The sequence below is a fragment of the Littorina saxatilis genome, linkage group LG7 (genome assembly GCF_037325665.1).
Source record: "Littorina saxatilis isolate snail1 linkage group LG7, US_GU_Lsax_2.0, whole genome shotgun sequence".
Classification (NCBI taxonomy): Eukaryota; Metazoa; Mollusca; class Gastropoda; order Littorinimorpha; family Littorinidae; genus Littorina; species Littorina saxatilis.
In genome coordinates, this window is record NC_090251.1 from 34,412,133 (window position 1) to 34,430,539 (window position 18,407).

Here is an 18,407-nt window from a genome sequence, read left to right on the forward strand (position 1 = left end):
GCGCTACGGGGGCCGGTTACATTTTTACATTTAGTCAAGTTTTGACTAAATGTTTTAACATAGAGGGGGGAATCGAGACGAGGGTCGTGGTGTATGTGTGTGTGTCTGTCTGTGTGTGTGTGTGTAGAGCGATTCAGACTAAACTACTGGGCCGATCTTTATGAAATTTGACATGAGAGTTCCTGGGTATGATATCCCCGGACGTTTTTTTTCATTTTTTCGATAAATACCTTTGATGACGTCATATCCGGCTTTTTGTAAAAGTTGAGGCGGCACTGTCACACCCTCATTTTTCAATCAAATTGATTGAAATTTTGGCAAAGCAATCTTCGACAAAGCCCGGGGTTTGGTATTGCATTTCAGCTTGGTGGCTTAAAAACTAATGAGTGAGTTTGGTCATTAAAAATCGGAAATTTGTAATTAAAATTATTTTTTTATTAAACGATCCAAAAACAATTTCATCTTATTTTTTATCATTTTTTTATTCCAAAAACATATACATATGTTATATTTGGATTAAAAACAAGCTCTGAAAATTAAAAATATAAAAATTATTATCAAAATTAAATTTCCGAAATCGTTTTAAAAACTATTTCATCTTATTCCTTGTCGGTTCCTGATTCCAAAAACATATAGATATGATATGTTTGGATTAAAAACACGCTCAGAAAGTTAAAACGAAGAGAGGTACAGTAAAGCGTGCTATGAAGCACAGCGCAATCGCTACCGCGCCAAACAGGCTCGTCACTTTCACTGCCTTTTGCACTAGCGGCGGACTACGTTCAGTTTCATTCTGTGAGTTCCACAGCTTGACTAAATGTAGTAATTTCGCCTTACGCGACTTGTTTGATTTTGTTGTTGTAATTTACCTATTTCATGTCACTCCAAGGAGTTTTGAAAATATATTTTTGCCTTGCCTTGCACTGCCTTGCCTTGCCTCTCCTCAAGCAGATTTGTATGGGGATTTTGAGTCAGCCCACCCCTACTATTGTGATTGGCTTTGCTTCCAAACGTAGTTCGAATATTCGTTTACTTGGTTGCATTACGTATATTGAAGTCGCTCGTTTGCTTGGTGGTCAATACTTATCTGATGTTGTTCCTGAAAACGATCGTGTAAACCATCTACAGACAAACCTGCCCTTGCGACCTCCTCTCAAAAGCGATCATCTACCAGCAACCACTCCCTGGGATCCCAGAAGAGTTTGTTTTCTATATAATTCAACCTTTCCATAGCGACCACCTGTAGATAACGACTGATTTTGATCGGTCTGTTGGGTGATCGTTATAGACAGGATCAACTGTATTCTGCAGAAAAACAGAAATGCTGGAGAAAAACTGTTTGTTTCTGCAGCATTTCTGCATAATGTCATCTTTCGCGAGAGCAACGTTTTTTTTCTGCAGTAAAACAGTTTTACTGCAGTAAAATTGAAATCAAGAATGCTGCAGTAAAACGGTGATGTTGTTTTACTGGAGAAAACCTGTTTACACTTTTTCTTCAGCATTTTGGCATTATTCAGTTATTCTGCAGAAAAACAGAAATGCCGGAGAAAAACTGTCTTTTCTGCAGCATTTCTGCATAATGTCAACTTTCGCCGAAGCAACGGGTTTTTCTGGAGCAAAACATTTTACTGCAGTAAAATTGAAATCAAGAATGCTGCAGTAAAACGGTGCTGTTGTTTTACTGCAGAAAACCTGTTTACACTTTTTCTGCAGCATTTTGTACTGGCTCATTATAATGTTGGAGCACGCGAGCCCCCCTCTGTCGAGAGATGAACTCATCCAGAATTACCAATAAGTTACAAACTATTATACTATCCCAGGGGGCGACGAATACAAACGCTACTTTACAAGGTCGTTCGGTTTTCTCCAGAAAAACTGTCACAGACTATTCTGAAGAAAAAGTTAATCGCAATAATGCTGCAGAAAACCAAGTACACATTATGCTTTAGAAAAACTGTTTTACTGCAGTAAAAAACGTTGCTTCGGCGAGAGATGACATTATGCAGAAATGCTGCAGAAAAGACAGTTTTTCTCCAGCATTTCGGGTTTTCTCCAGAATAACTGAATAATGTCATAATCAGCCAAGAGCCAGTACAAAATGCCGCAGAAAAAATGTAAACAGGGTTTCTGCAGTAAAACAACAGCACCGTTTTACTGCAGCATTCTTGATTTCAATTTTACTGCAGTAAAATGTTTTGCTGCAGAAAAAACGCTGCTTCGGCGAAAGATGACATTATGCAGAAATGCTGCAGAAAAGAACGGTTTTTCTCCAGCATTTGTCTTTTCTGCAGAATAACTGAAATGCCGGAGAAAAACTGTCTTTTCTGCAGCATTTCTGCATAATGTCATCTTTCGCCGAAGCAACGGGTCCTAATCCGCTACGAAGTCCTAATCCTCTACGGATACATATGCCAGCAATCTGCAACCTTGCTGTTCTCTGTGCAGAGTGGGAATTCATTTCTTAACTGTCACCTATGTCAATCTGTGAAGTGAATTCAGAAGAAAAATCCATTGCGCTCGTACAATAAGCAGTCAGGTGGTAGATCTTTGGTATGCATCCAAGGGGAAGAATGCTTTTTTCTCTCACAACCCATTGTCTCCCAGGTACGGATATATCCGTACCCACTCATATGGCTCTATCTGACCAGGTACGGATATATCTGCTCAGACTGTTAGCTTCAGTCGCTTCCTGTAACGTCCATCTAACGCCTGCATTACAGCGTGTTGATACACAGTTACTACACAGTTACACGCACTACAATTCTTAATGACCTGCTGCAGCACAGCTAGTCTTGGCTAAACTTGGTCAACATAGGTGGGGTAGAAAGTGTTAAACCATGGAAAGAACTGTTGGGGTTTTCTTGGTTTAAGCGTGTTTTTATTAATTTCTTGTATACATGTTATATACAGTAACAACATTAAGAACGTTAACAAGCAGACTGCTTATGGACACGTTCCAAAACTAATAATCAATACACATTCTGATAACAAGACATGGCGAACAAGTGATAACTTCAACCCTTTTCTTTTAAAATATTTCATAATATTTTATACAAATAAAGAGAAAGAGAGAGAGAGAGAGAGAGAGAGAGAGAGAGAGAGAGAGAGAGAGAGAGAGAGAGAGAGAGAGAGAGAGAGAGAGAGAGAGAGAGAGAGAGAGAGAATGCTTTGCTACATCTATTGCTGTCACTGTTAATATAATATCAGCCGAAGCGATCAGTTGACATAACGTAATCTTGTACAGCAGAAAATATTTTCGTATTCAAAGATATAGTTAAATCAGTATTGCCAAACAAAAGTGTTTTGCAATCCAGAGCGTACGTTGGTAGACTATTGAATAAAATGGTTCTATGTTCTTTAAATTTTGGACAATGTAACAAAAAGTGTTCAGCGTCTTCCGGGCGTACTCCACACGTGCATTCTAAATTATCAGAGAGGTGTCGGTTAACAAGGTCTTGTTGCAAATCGCTCATATTTAATCTCAACCTGCTGTGAAATACCTGTGCCTTACGGTTGCCTAAATAATAATACTGTAGAACAACAACATCTCCATTCATCAAAAATCTTTTAAATTCACCAATTGACTGCGTTTGTCGTATATTTTCTGGAAGATTATTCCACAAAGCTGTCGTTGAAGGAAAAAATGAAGATTTACATAACTCACTTCTGCATAATGGAACCTTACGTTCAAGAGGGCGTCGTCTGTGGTAAGGATTTACATCGGAAACCAAGACAGGCAGTTTGGAATATAAATATGCTGGGGTTAAACGTACTAATAATTAACGATTTACAATTTTATAATACAGCAAGAGTTTATGTCGACGTCGCCTTTCTTTCAGGGGCACAAAACCCGATTCATTATACAATTTTTGGTGGCTTGTACCACGAACTGCACCTACAATAATTCGGATTGCATCGAGATGCAAGGTCTCCAACTCGTCTGACAAACACTTCGTACAGTTATCCCAAATAACGTCCGCGTAATCAAACAATGGTAATATAAAGGATTTGTATATAACTTCAAGCGATTTTCTGTTTAGACGATACTTGAATAAACCAAAACACGCAATTGACTTTCTACACAAGAATTAGAAATGTATGTGGTGTTCTCATTACTTGCTTTACAGACTCGTCAACCAAGTGCCAATAATCAACCCGAGAGTCTGGTGGTCGGTAAAATGAACCAATCAACACAGTTTCTTGCAATAATTTAGTTTCTACCCAGACTGCTTCAAGACCTGGAATTAATAGGTCAGGTCTTGGTTTGCAAACAAAGTCGTTTTTCACGTAAACAGCTACCCCTCCATATCCATCTGGCCTATCGAGGCGCACTGGGGGATGAAATCCTTTAAGGCATAAACTGTCGTTTGATATTGAGTCACACAACCAAGTTTCAGACAAAGTCACAATATCGTGCTCTAGAACTTCACATTGTAAAATATCAATCTTGTTTCGCAAACTACGTACATTTATATGCAAAATAGAAGTATCTTTAGCATGCTCTCTACCAGGCGGGCCTGGGTTCGGGTGGACATCACCTGACAATAAAACCAACAGCAAAATGACAAAAACATGTGTCACAAAACTATGCACGAGTATAATGTTCCAGGGCATATGACCGTAACGCTTGTTTTCAATTGGTTTGGTGAAGTAGGAGGGTTGCGGTTTTGAGTCTGGTGTGGGTTTTGAGAGTGTGGAGTTAAAACATTCAACATTGTTCTCGTGATACACACACACAAAATGAGCATGGAAAAAGATGAAGAGAGAAATTCGAAAACCATTTTGTCCATAAAAAACTAGAAACATATATACCAAAACGGTGTCAAAATCAAGAAAAAAGAATTTTTGCGAGCATCTGGCCGATATTGAGTAAAAACAACCAGCCCTGGATCTTAAGCTAACGACGTCTAAAGGCATTCAAAATTTAAGTTACAACTTCTTTGAAGAAGAAGAACCAGGGCTGGGCATTGGTAGCTAGGCATGGAACAAAAATCAGTGAACGGGTATCTCTCTCTAAAAAGGGATAACAGTGGTTAAAGAGCGAAAAACAGGGGAAAGCTATAGCGAAAAACAGATAAACAAAGAGGTCATAACAGTTTTTATACAACATAGAGAAACATAATGAATAAACATGACACAATTTTGACATGATTCTAGTCAAAATCGCTGACGCGGCTGTCAAAAAAGGTTAACAAAATGAACGAAGATGTACAGAGGAAAATTGGTTTCAAAAGTAGATAACTAAAACGAGGAGTGGCCTTTTATGAAAAAAAAGGTTCCTGACTTTCAATTTTGCTGAATAAAGGAGTGTCGTGTATGCATGTATATGATTAATATGCTTGTCATCTGTTAAGAGGTTAAATCAAGTTAATTCGCTTATAAATTAGCGTTTATAACGCTCACGGCACACAGTAAACAATGTAATCCACCAACAGACTTCCATACGTGAGTCTGCTTTTTCTTTCCGTACCGCGAAGCTCGACCCTCGCAACATTTCACAACAAGTACACGCAATGTCCATACATTCGCGCACACACAGGTATAGGGATAAGGAAGGCGTCGCTTGGGCAGTCGACACTGAGACCAGGTACAGGCGCCCAACACAATACACTCTGCAGGATATGTTGAACACACACACACTGTGGTGGCAATATGCAAGTTCAGTGAAATTGGCAACTTGATTATGTAGGCCAGTCAAGGGTTCCTATACGCATTTTCATGTAAAGTCACAGGTCTTTCATTGATGCTATAGTTCTTTATTTACTTTGGTTGGACTAAGAACAGCAGGCAGCGCATTTCTGTTATCCTGCGGACAACCCCGTTCATTTTGACGAACACCACCCCGTCTCTCACCCACGTGTCCTCGATCGTCTTCTCACGCTTGTATGTTCTGGCTTTTGCGGCGATCTTTGCTCGTTCTTGTGTCAAGTCATCATTGATGAACAACTTGGGTACTGGTCCTTTGGAAACCGGCCAGGCCCTATCAGAGAAGAGTTTCTTGGGATCAATTTGACTTAGCTTCTTTTTCTGCATCATCAAGTTCCTCTTGTATCTGTAGGCCGTGAACTTGCAAATGATCGCACGATCATAAGTTTCACCGACCCCGGCTTTCCTCCCCACACGATGAGCCCGGTCGATCATGGCGTCGGTGAAGTCTATGCCTACAGCACGCCCCACTGCCTTGACAACTTCTTCAGTGTCCTCCCCTTCTTTCTCTGGAATGTTGTTGATGCGGATGCTGTTTCGCCTGGAATACTGTTCAAGCTCGTCCACTTTGTCCTGGAGCAGCTCGATGTGGTTGTCCCGCTTCTCCAGCTCTGCCTTGTATTGCTGCAGCTCAGTTCGAACTGACTAATTTCCTTCCGGAGATGAGTTGCCACTTGAGCGGCAACTGCTTTGGAAATCATTTCCAATACTTCTGGCTCGCAGAATGCTGCCTGAAGCTGGCTTTTCAGAGCATCGTCTTCCATCGTCCTTCCTTTAGTCTTAGCTGGGGTGCTGGCCGCCAGTGACTTGAGTCCGGTAAGTCCGGTGATAATAGTTTCGTCCGGATCGCTGTTCTGACTGTCCTCGCACAAGCGCTTCTCCAAATTTTCCAGTGGAGAAGCCATGCGCTTCAACATATCAAGTGTCAAGCAGATGCACAAAAAAGTTATTCCTTGCGCCTATGATTAAAGCACGCTGAAGTCCAGTAAGTTTCACCTTGCTCGTGCACCTAAGTGCAAGTCAAAAATGCACACTCATGCTGACAACACAGTCATCACTACCAAATACCACCGATTCAGGGTATCATGATACAGCAAACACAGTACTTATCTGATTCCACTGGAAGTACAGCTCATCAACATTATAACGCACAGATGTCACTTAATTCACATGGCACATATATTCCCCAGGAACGTGGTAAATCGCACTTTAACAGAGACAGCCACCCTCGCGTGTCTACCCGTCCGCCATCTTGGAAAAGGTTTTCTTCACTGTATCGATCTCTAGCTATCTTAGTTACCTTCGAGGATTAATAGGTCAGTGGTAGTTTACATGATCCGTTTTTCGCGGGAAGATTAAAGAATGTCGAGGGTAGGGTGGGGTTGGCGGGGGAGGGTACCTCTAACGTATTTGATTGTTCACATACTACCTTACTAATGCACGTGTTTTCGTTGACCTAGTTAAAATGTGCACGTGCAGCACGTGTCCCTGGCTGAAGAACTGGAGGCCTTGCTTGTGAAGGATGGACGCTTTGAGATGCATGTTCCCGCCACCATGGCTCTCGTCTGTTTCAGGCTGAAGGTGGGTACCATCAGCAAGAGTCGTTCACACGTGGAACACAGATGTGTTCTTCTTTTTAACTCGGGTCTGACAGTTCAAGGCAACAGCACAACCTGAAAGTCAGTGACTTTGAGATGTTTGGGGTGAGAAATCATCAATTAAATTAGAAGCAAACAGACATCACGACCCAACCCCCCTTTTTCTGTAACATTTGACAACATTATTAGAATGTGAATACAGTTTTAAGTTGATGTGACAGGCCGGGTGTACAATACTGAATTGAAGAAAGTTTTTGAATATTATAAGATGTTTGGTGGCTTGTTGGCAGACCAGCTTTTTTGTTGGTCCAAGGGGACCATATCGTCTTTTGTTTCATCTTTATTGACCAAGGCCGAAGGCCGCGGTTGATAAATATGAGACAAAACAGGGGCGGATCAGTTGCTTTGTAAGGGGGGGGGGGGCACTTTGAATCGAAAGTGAATATGATGGGCGCGAAGCGCCCGAATTTACTAGGGGGGTCCGGGGGCATGCCCCCCCCCGGAAAAAAAATTGCCCAAAGAAGCAAAATGGTGCCATCTGGTGCCATTTGAACTTAGATATGGTCATAGAATCAGCTTTCCAAATTTTTTTTTTTTATTTTTTTTGCTGGAGGGGGGGGGGGGGGGTGCACCTGCACCCTGTGCACCCCCCGCTCGTCCGCCCCTGACAAAAGGCGATATGCTCCCCGAGGACCAACAACAAAATGCTGGTCTGACGACAAGCCACCAAACATCGTTTTTGTCATCATTTTGGTTGTGCAACAAAATGCACAATAACCCACAGGGAGACGAATTTTTAGAATCCAACTCCGGGCCACAAAGCATCGTCACAGTAGCTCGAGATAACACGTCAACCTTGTATGTGACGTCAAACGTAGCTTGTTGACGCTTTTCTTCCAGTCTGAAAATGTACAGAGCTGCGATCATACTGTGAGTTCAGTAAGAGTTGAGCATATTTCTTTTCTTTTTCAGTATTTATGACTTTTTGTTGTGGATTTTGCGATTACAGAGATAAGTTGCAAATTGACCATGAGTCGCCGCGGTAATTATCAACATTGATTGGGTCTTTGAGAGTGAATGCTTACAGTCGTTGTCCTCGGAAACACAAATCCAAAGCCGCGATGGTTCCACACATCAAACAATTGATTAATTAGCCTGATTGGCTTTTACTTTGACAATCAACGTTTCACCTGAAAGCTCAAACCCATTCACCACCTCGATTTATTGCATGGGGAACATGAGATTTATTTCCCAGGTGTTTGTGAATGCGGAAAACTCGTGAAAATGATGACAAAGTCAGTTAGTCATATCCCTGAACTAAAAACAAAAAAGCCACGTCCAAAACGGCGGTTTGTTGTTAAAACCAAGCTTAATGATTAAGGAAGAAATGCTGTTTTTACATTTAGTCAAGTTTTGACTAAATGTTTTAACGTAGAGGGGGGAATCGAGACGAGGGTCGTGGTGTATGTGTGTGTGTGTGTGTCTGTGCGTGTGTGTGTGTGTGTAGAGCGATTCAGACCAAACTACTGGACCGATCTTTATGAAATTTGACATGAGAGTTTTTGGGTATGATATCCCCAGACTTTTTTTTCTTTTTTTTGATAAGTGTCTTTGATGACGTCATATCCGGCTTTTCGTGAAAGTTGAGGCGGCACTGTCACGCCCTCATTTTTCAACCAAATTGATTGAAATTTTGGTCAAGTAATCTTCGACAAAGCCCGGACTTTGGTATTGCATTTCAGCTTGGTGGTTTAAAAATTAATTAATGACTTTGGTCATTAAAAATCTGAAAATTGTAAAAAAAAATTTTTTTTTTAAAAACGATCCAAATTTACGTTCATCTTATTTTCCATCATTTTCTGATTCCAAAAACATATAAATATGTTATATTTGGATTAAAAACAAGCTCTGAAAATTAAAAATATAAAAATTATTTTTAAAATTAAATTGTCGAAATCAATTTAAAAACACTTTCATCTTATTCCTTGTCGGCTCCTGATTCCAAAAAACATATAGATATGATATGTTTGGATTAAAAACACGCTCAGAAAGTTAAAAGGAAGAGAGGTACAGAAAAGCGTGTTATCCTTCTCAGCGCAACTACTACCCCGCTCTTCTTGTCAATTTCACTGCCTTTGCCATGAGCGGTGGACTGACGATGCTACGAGTATACGGTCTTGCTGAAAAAATGCATTGCGTTCAGTTTCATTCTGTGAGTTCGACAGCTACTTGACTAAATGTTGTATTTTCGCCTTACGCGACTTGTTTTTTCTTGTGCCTCAAATCAGCGTTAGGACAAAGGGCATGCATCTGACTATGGCGGTGTGAGATACACAGTTATATCACACCTCCGGCAACGAGCAGATAAAGCCCGCCCATTGTGGTTTAGTTATACCTCTTCTTCCTCTTCCTCTTCTTCCGCGTTCGTGGATTGTAACTCTCACGTGCACTCGGTTGGTTTTATTTTTGCGCGAGTAGTCTGTTACTCGTACAATCGTTATACTTACACTCGTTGCAGTTTACTCTAAAATGATACATGTACATGCATTGATTCAGTTTACTGTCTGTGGCACAGAGGACGAGTAGGCTTTTACGTGTATGACCGTTATATTTACACTGATTGCTGTACTCTAAAATGATACGTGTATTGATTCAGTTTACTGTCCGTGGCACAGGGGACCAACAAGCTGAGCGAGATGCTTCACGACCACATCATGGCTCGTGGCGATATCTATATCATCCCGGACTACGCACGCGCCCAGGGCAAGGGCGTCTACTTCATCCGCGTTGCCATGGTGTCCGAGTACATGACGTCAGATGACATTGAGGTGACCTTCAGGGCCATCCAGCGCAGCGCGGACTGCGTGCAGGAGAGATACGCTGACCTGCTGCAGACGGAGAAGAACGGGGTGAAGGACGATTACATGCCGCTCATCAACAACGACGCTTGTCCTGCTGACTTCAAGAAGTAGCGCAATGAAAAGGCTTAATCTGCTGCAATTACAGTGGAACCTCCCCTTTAAGACCTCCAAAAATCTTAGAAAATTAGGTCTTAACAAGGAGGGAGTCTTAACTTGGGGGTAAATGTACAGAGGTTATGAACAGAAAGTCTAAGAAAACAGTGTCTGAAAATGGAGGAAGGATTAAAATGGGGATGTCTTAAAAGGGGGGTTCCACTGTACCGGGATTTTCGGACTGAAAGTGGCAGCAGCCACTTCATTTGGGACCAAAAAAGGATTATTTCTATAGACAAAGAAACTACTGGAAATTTGGGACTACACAGCGCTACCAATTTTTGGGAGCTACCATCCACTTCTTTTGGACCAAGAAAGATTCTGTTCATACACAAAGCAACTTCGTGTACCTGGCTTTTAAAAATGAAAAAATCAAAATTAAAGAAGAAGAAAGATTCCGTCTTTACAAAAAGCAGCTACCGAAATTGTTTGTATACTCTTGCAATCGTAGGGGGCACCCACTTATTTGGGACCAAGAAAGATTCTGTTCATACACAAAGCAACTTTGTGAACCTGTATTTTCGGACAAAAAGGCGATACCAAGTACAGAGAGCACCCACTTATTTGGTAAAGAATCTGTTCAAACACAAAGCACTTCATAGCAAGCATGAAGTGGATTATAGTGTGAATAAAGGAGTTACTTTTATATGTACGTGTTCTGCCCTATCTAATTACACTGACTCTTCACTCTTCACACTACACACTTCAAACACAGAATTTGGGAGGATACAGACTTATTAATTCCTCACAAATTACAACACAATTCTTCACTTCAAATACATCAATACGAATCAACTTCTCGAACACACAGTTCACACAATCTTATAGCATTCACTCAATGCATGTAAATACATAGTATAAAGATACTTTCTCAAAGATAGATTAACGCACAAGAACAGGTGCTGACAGACACTCACGAGTTCGTATCACGGCTCACTGCATGTCGTCATTTACACATCCTTGTGTCGCTGAATCCCGTAGATGATGAATTCCCAGAAACTCTCCTTATAGATGCCAACACACACCTTTCACGTTTCTCCCCGAGAAACACTTCCGTCATTAGCGAAAAGAACCATTCTCTTAAACCATCTCTTCTTCCAAAACATTCATGTATCATCTCATACATTCTCGTTCATTCTACATTCACATTCCGTCCACATTCAATATCCAAGCTATACTTAATCTATGAATAACACTGCCATACATAGCATCACCGTCTTAAACATAACATAAATGCGTAACATTTATGTTCAAGAAATTTCCCAACAAAAACCGTGATACAATCACAACAAGAATTCTCTTAAAACTTCACACTAGAATTTAGTGCACTTTGTATACACTAACCTTTACATTCCAGCTATGTATTCAAACTTCAATAATATAGAACATAGTAAATCATTTACCTTAAAGGCACAGTAAGCCTCCCGTAAACCATCACAGATACTGTCAGGCTTTTACACACAGTACAAACACCCTTTCATTTCGTCGCGATATAACCTTCGTGGTTGAAAACGACGTTAAACACCAAATAAATAAATAAATAAAACCCTTTCATTTAAACACTCACCGCTTGAGAACATCCTAGGTGCCCTACGTAAAGAGCGAGCAATTTTCAAAGAATTTATTTTCGTGGACCCTCTGATCAGCAAATCAGGCGCCTCGTTTTGGCGCCAGAGCTAACTTTTAAAATCTAGATAATAAATTGACAGCTTGTTACACAAACATTCTTAAATCATAAAAGAATTCTTTTTTCATCAATACAAGATCAGTACAATTCGAAGTTTTGAAAGTTTGAGAAAAGAAAAGCCCGGAAACGTGTCACGCAAACCGTCTTTCTCGTAGCAGACGACGGTTCTGCTAGGCGCCCGTTCCTCTGAACAGTCAACTGTCATCGCTCTAGTTCGTGTGAACCGCAGCCGCAGAGGTACACAATAACGTGCTATTGCAGATGAGCTTACAAATCACAAACTGACGACTACATTGTGAAAAAAAGGAAACGGGATCACACGGGATCACACGGGTTCGCGATGGCTCAGGGGTAAGATAAACCACGCACAAATAATTTCTTTGAAAATTGCTCGCTCTTTACGGACGGCACCTGGGATGTTCAAAAGCGGTGAGTGTGTAAATGAAAGGGTGTTTGTACTGTGTGTAAAAGCCTGACAGTATCTGTGATGGTTTACGGGAGGCTTACTGTGGCTTTAAGAGACCATCGCACTTCAATATTTAGGGAGGTTAAAATCACGCCGTGGTTTCACATCACAAACATCATACCCACATCTTTGTGACATTCTTTACGTCATCACTTTCGTGTAAACCACAGGAACTTGTTGATGGCCGCAGGAGCGGCCATCTTCTACAGATAGTTGGGAGAGATCGCACGGCTCGTTGTTGTTGCCGTTCTCACGAGGTCAGTTACTTTTTGATGGCCGCTGCCATTGGGGAAGGTGACATGGAGGACCACGTGACCTATCGCCACTGGCGGCTTCCATTTTGTTGTAACCCACTTTGTCATCTGTGCTGTTCCGGATTTGAGCTGCGCTTTTTGACTCACATGCGAAGCAAAAGTGAGTCTATGTACTCACCCGAGTCGTCCGTCCGTCCGTCCGTCCGTCCGTCCGTCCGGAAAACTTTAACGTTGGATATTTCTAGGACACTATTCAGTCTATCAGTACCAAATTTGGCAAGATGGTGTATGATGACAAGGCCCCAAAAAACATACATAGCATCTTGACCTTGCTTCAAGGTCAAGGTCGCAGGGGCCATACATGTTGCCTAAAAAACAGCTATTTTTCACATTTTTCACATTTTTTCTGAAGTTTTTGAGATTCAATACCTCACCTATATATGATATATAGGGCAAAGTAAGCCCCATCTTTTGATACCAGTTTGGTTTACCTTGCTTCAAGGTCAAGGTCACAGGAGCTCTTCAAAGTTGGATTGTATACATATTTTGAAGTGACCTTGACCCTGAACTATGGAAGATAACTGTTTCAAACTTAAAAATTATGTGGGGCACATGTTATGCTTTCATCATGAGACACATTTGGTCACATATGATCAAGGTCAAGGTCACTTTGACCCTTATGAAATGTGACCAAAATAAGGTAGTGAACCACTAAAAGTGACCATATCTCATGGTAGAAAGAGCCAATAAGCACCATTGTACTTCCTATGTCTTGAATTAACAGCTTTGTGTTGCATGACATGTATTTTGGTTGGAAAAATGTGTAAAGCAGTTCTTAGTGTATGATGTCATTGCTAGGTTTAGTTATTTGACCTTGACCCTGAAGGTCAAGGTCATGTAAAGGTCAAGGTCAAGCATGTGAGTCGTATGGGCTTTGCCCTTCTTGTTTGGAATTCAAACTATCAGGTGTTGTCACCAACCTCGTCTAACACTCAGGTCCTTACCGTAAAGTACCGAGTATAAGCCCATAACATTGTAAACGCCCATCCCCCACCTTGGAGCAAAATCTATGCAAAAGGTGAAGTACGGAGTAAACGCCCACCCCACACTTTTGCATGGCTAAAAAAAAAAAAAAAAAAAAAAAATCGAGAACAGGGAGAGAGAAAAGGAATGCCGAAGAATGTCGTGTCAGAGTTTCTTCCCCTTGCTTTTGGCGCTTCTTTCCAAGAAAATGCCGAAGCTAAAATCTTACTCAGTAGAATTCAAGAGTTTGGTGTGGACAGAAAACAAATTAGGATGTGGCGAGCTAACAGAGATGTCCTTCTGCAGCATGAAACTGGCAGAGAAAAGCGAAAGTTGAAACTGCACCCTTGTCGGACTGTGAAGTCGGAGGAGTTGGAGGTGATACTTTTTGAGTTTCTACAAGAAGAAAGAAGCGAAGGGCGAGTTGTTAGAAAAAAAGACTTGCAGAGAAAAGCGCGACAGTTAGGGGCGGGTCTGAAACTTCAAGACTTTGATGCGTCAAACATGTGGCTACAAAGGTGGAAAAAATGGCACCATGTATCCATTCGCCTCTGTACGTCCAGTAACCAGAAGATGCCGGCAGATTTTGAGGATTTCAGGTTTTTGACTCACATGCGAAGCAAAAGTGAGTCTATGTACTCACCCGAGTCGTCCGTCCGTCCGTCCGTCCGTCCGTCCGTCCGGACGTCCGTCCGGAAAACTTTAACGTTGGATATTTCTTGGACACTATTCAGTCTATCAGTACCAAATTTGGCAAGATGGTGTATGATGACAAGGCCCCAAAAAACATACATAGCATCTTGACCTTGCTTCAAGGTCAAGGTCGCAGGGGCCATAAATGTTGCCTAAAAAACAGCTATTTTTCACATTTTTCACATTTTCTCTGACGTTTTTGAGATTCAATACCTCACCTATATATGATATATAGGGCAAAGTAAGCCCCATCTTTTGATACCAGTTTGGTTTACCTTGCTTCAAGGTCAAGGTCACAGGAGCTCTTCAAAGTTGGATTGTATACATATTTTGAAGTGATCTTGACCCTGAACTATGGAAGATAACTGTTTCAAACTTAAAAATTATGTGGGGCACATGTTATGCTTTCATCATGAGACACATTTGGTCACATATGATCAAGGTCAAGGTCACTTTGACCCTTATGAAATGTGACCAAAATAAGGTAGTGAACCACTAAAAGTGACCATATCTCATGGTAGAAAGAGCCAATAAGCACCATTGTACTTCCTATGTCTTGAATTAACAGCTTTGTGTTGCATGACCTTGGATGACCTTGACCTTGGGTCAAGGTCACATGTATTTTGGTAGGAAAAATGTGTAAAGCAGTTCTTAGTGTATGTCATTGCTAGGTTTAGTTATTTGACCTTGACCCTGAAGGTCAAGGTCATGTAAAGGTCAATGTCAAACATGTGAGTCGTATGGGCTTTGCCCTTCTTGTTCAAGTTGATTTTAAATAAAAGCTGTTTTTGTCGAATAGACATGCTTTCAATGTGTTCATTTACGAGTGATGGGGTGCAAGCCTAAAAGTCAGTCGGCGAAGGACGGTTTTGGTTACTTGTTGGCGTCACGTTAGCAAACACATTTTTCTGATAGATTTTAACACCACAACACTAATTCTAAAGTTTTGGGGCAATATTCCAAACCACCGGTGAGAAAAACGTTGGTTTGTGTGTATGTTTTCCTTCTTTGGCGATACTATTCTTGTTTTGAGGGTTGGGTTCATAAAACGGACATAAAACTTAAACCGCTTCACAGAAATTATATAACTGTAAATCATTCGAAAGGGAAGGCACTCATGTACACGTTTGTGCCACTTAAAATGACGTCATTATCTGTTTGTTTTTGTGATTATGACGTAATTCAGTATGCTAACAAAAATCATAATGAGGCAAGTAATCGGCTTTGGTTTTCAGTGTAAAACATTTTAACAGTTCCAAGGAATGAAACATACACATGTTAAATTTAAAAGAATAAGTAAGGCAGATTAAAAAGAGCATCTTAATATTATTTGCAGGTTTAAACCTTTTTGTTGTTAGTAGTTTCAAAGCCGTATATTCGGCTATACTGATAGGGCGCTGACGTCAGGTGTAAACAAAGCGTTGTTATCACGTTAGAATTAATTAACTCTTTTTACATTTAGTTTTGACTAAATGTTTTAACATAGAGGGGGAATCGAGACGATGGTCGTGGTGTATGTATATGTGTGTGTGTGTCTGTGCGTGTGTACAGCGATTCAGAGTAAACTACTGGACCGATCTTTATGAAATTTTACATGAGAGTTCCTGGGTATGATATCCCCAGATGTTTTTGGCTCACGTAAGTGTAGCCTATGCGATCGTAACTTTGTCTGTCTGTGCGTGCGTGCGTGCGTGCGTCTGTGCGTGTGTATGTCTGTGGTAGAAACTCTAACATTTGAAGACGTCACATTACATTGACGTAAGAGGGTTAGACGTCACGCGAAGGAAGTACTGAAAGTCTCGGTTATTATTATTTTGAGCGCCGAGACTAGATGGCAGTCGTGTCCCTGTAAGTAGGCTACAAGCAGACAGACAGATCTAGATCTAGTGTCTCGCTTTCTTGCACAGTTTCACCTATGCTCTTTCTGTGTGTGTGTGTGTGTGTGTGTGTGTGTGTGTGTGTGTGTGTGTGTGTGTGTGTGTGTGTTGTGTGTGTGTGTTTGTGTGTGTGTGTGTGTGTGTGTGTGTGTGTGTGTGTGTGTATGTGTGACGGAGTGAATGAGTTTGTGTTACTGTTTGTCGATTTCTTACGTGAGCCTTGATGGCTTCGCCTCTTGTTTTTCTTTTTTTGATAAATACCTTTGATAACGTCATATCCGGCTTTTTGTAAAAGTTAAGGCGGCACTGTCACATCCTCATTTTTCAATCAAATTGATTGAAATTTTGGCCAACCAATTGTCGACGAAGGCCGGACTCCGGTAGTGCATTTCAGCTTGGTGGCTTAAAAATTAATTACTGACTTTGGTTATTAAAAATCTGAAAATTGTAAAAAAAAAATAAATTATAAAACGATCCAAATTTACGTTCATCTTATTCTTCATCATTTTCTGATTCCAAAAACATATAAATATGTTATATTTGGTTTAAAAACAAGTTCTGAAAATTAAAAATATAAAAATTATGATCAAAATTAAATTTTCGAAATCAATTTAAAAACACTTTCATCTTATTCCTTGTCGGTTCCTGATTCCAAAAACATATAGATATGATATGTTTGGATTAAAAACACGCTCATAAAGTTAAAACGAAGAGAGGTACAGAAAAGCATGCTATCTTTCTCAGCGCAACTACTACCCCGCTCTTCTTGTCAATTTCACTGCCTTTGCCACGAGCGGTGGACTGACGATGCTACGAGAAAACGGTCTTGCTGAAAAATTGCATTGCGTTCAGTTTCATTCTGTGAGTTCGACAGCTTGACTAAATGTTGTATTTTCGCCTTACGCGACTTGTTTTCTAGAAAAAAACACTTATGGACAGCTTGTAAGACAAACATTGTTACAACACAAAAATAATTCTTTTACCGTCGAGAAAAAGTCAGACAATTCAAACATATGATAGTAGCACGCCGTGGATCGTGTAACTCTGCATTTGCGCCACCGCAACTTTTTATCGCTTCACGCCGACGAAGAGGCAAGCTGCAAGGTAGGTCTCTCACAGAAAATGAAAATTTGTAGGATTTTCAGGCATCATCTAGATTCTTCCTTAGTACATTTTAAAGAAGTATATACTCAAGGTCTAAGGTACGTGCTTTTTTAGTCGAAATGTCAGGTTTCGGCAGTTCAGAAGTCCGATTTCTGCTGGAATTGTAGCTGAAATTGCACGATTTGTCCCTTACTTCGTAACTTCAACGAAACAGCACTAGTTGATGCATTCCCGTGATGATATCCTGTGAGCTAAACATGTCCTTTGTATTCTTGATGAATGCTGTTGCACAATTTTGTCTTTGGGTGACGCACGCGGCAAAAGAAAACACAAACAATTAGACTTCTTGTTATACGCCACCGATGCTTGGTGTAATTCGCCACCGCAATTTCACGTCTTGGATGTTATTCGCCACCGCAACTTTCTAATGAATTGCATAATATGTTGAAGAGTTCAGTGATTCTGTCACTTCCAATTGAAAATATTGATTTGGAGTTGTTCAGTTCAGTGTATAGTTCAGCTTTTGTAGAACACGTTTCTGAGACGCACCTGGCGGCGTTTCACTCCCACATTCTTCGTCATTCTTCTTTCCCGAAAAACGTCACGTCTGTCAGAGGCGTTCTTTTCTCTTCCAGCGTCAAACTGATGAGTTTTTGTGTTGTCGCTGGTAATAGGAATGACTGAATATTAGAATTATTTCACACACATAAACACCAACGAAGCTTAATAATTTTAGAATTATGTGGTATTTGGCCCCACAATGTTTTTAACAGGAGCGTTCCAGGCCCAGTTTCAGACTCAAGTGACCGCAAATCAAACAGGAAGAGGTAGGTTCCATATTGTCAAACTTAGTGATTTCAGCCACTGAGTGTTTATTGCTAGGAATGGCAAGAATCGCTGCGCTCTTCAATCACATATGCTTACACAATAACTTTTCTGACGGGATACGAGTGGTTTGGTTGCAGATGGATTTGGAACAGTCCGG

General features: G+C 40.8%; 1 protein-coding gene across 2 annotated transcripts in view; it reads left to right on the forward strand.

Moving 5' to 3' along the window:
• LOC138971255 (aromatic-L-amino-acid decarboxylase-like) overlaps positions 1 to 10,966 on the forward strand; it is a 52,695-nt gene extending 41,729 nt beyond the window's left edge. For both annotated transcript variants that reach the window (XM_070343956.1, XM_070343957.1), the window contains 2 exons: positions 7,186 to 7,287; positions 9,980 to 10,966. In XM_070343956.1, coding sequence (XP_070200057.1) covers positions 7,186 to 7,287; positions 9,980 to 10,276 — 399 coding nt within the window. In that variant the 3' untranslated portion in view covers positions 10,277 to 10,966. The remainder of the gene's footprint in view (positions 1 to 7,185; positions 7,288 to 9,979) is intronic.
• Positions 10,967 to 18,407: the final 7,441 nt, after the last annotated feature.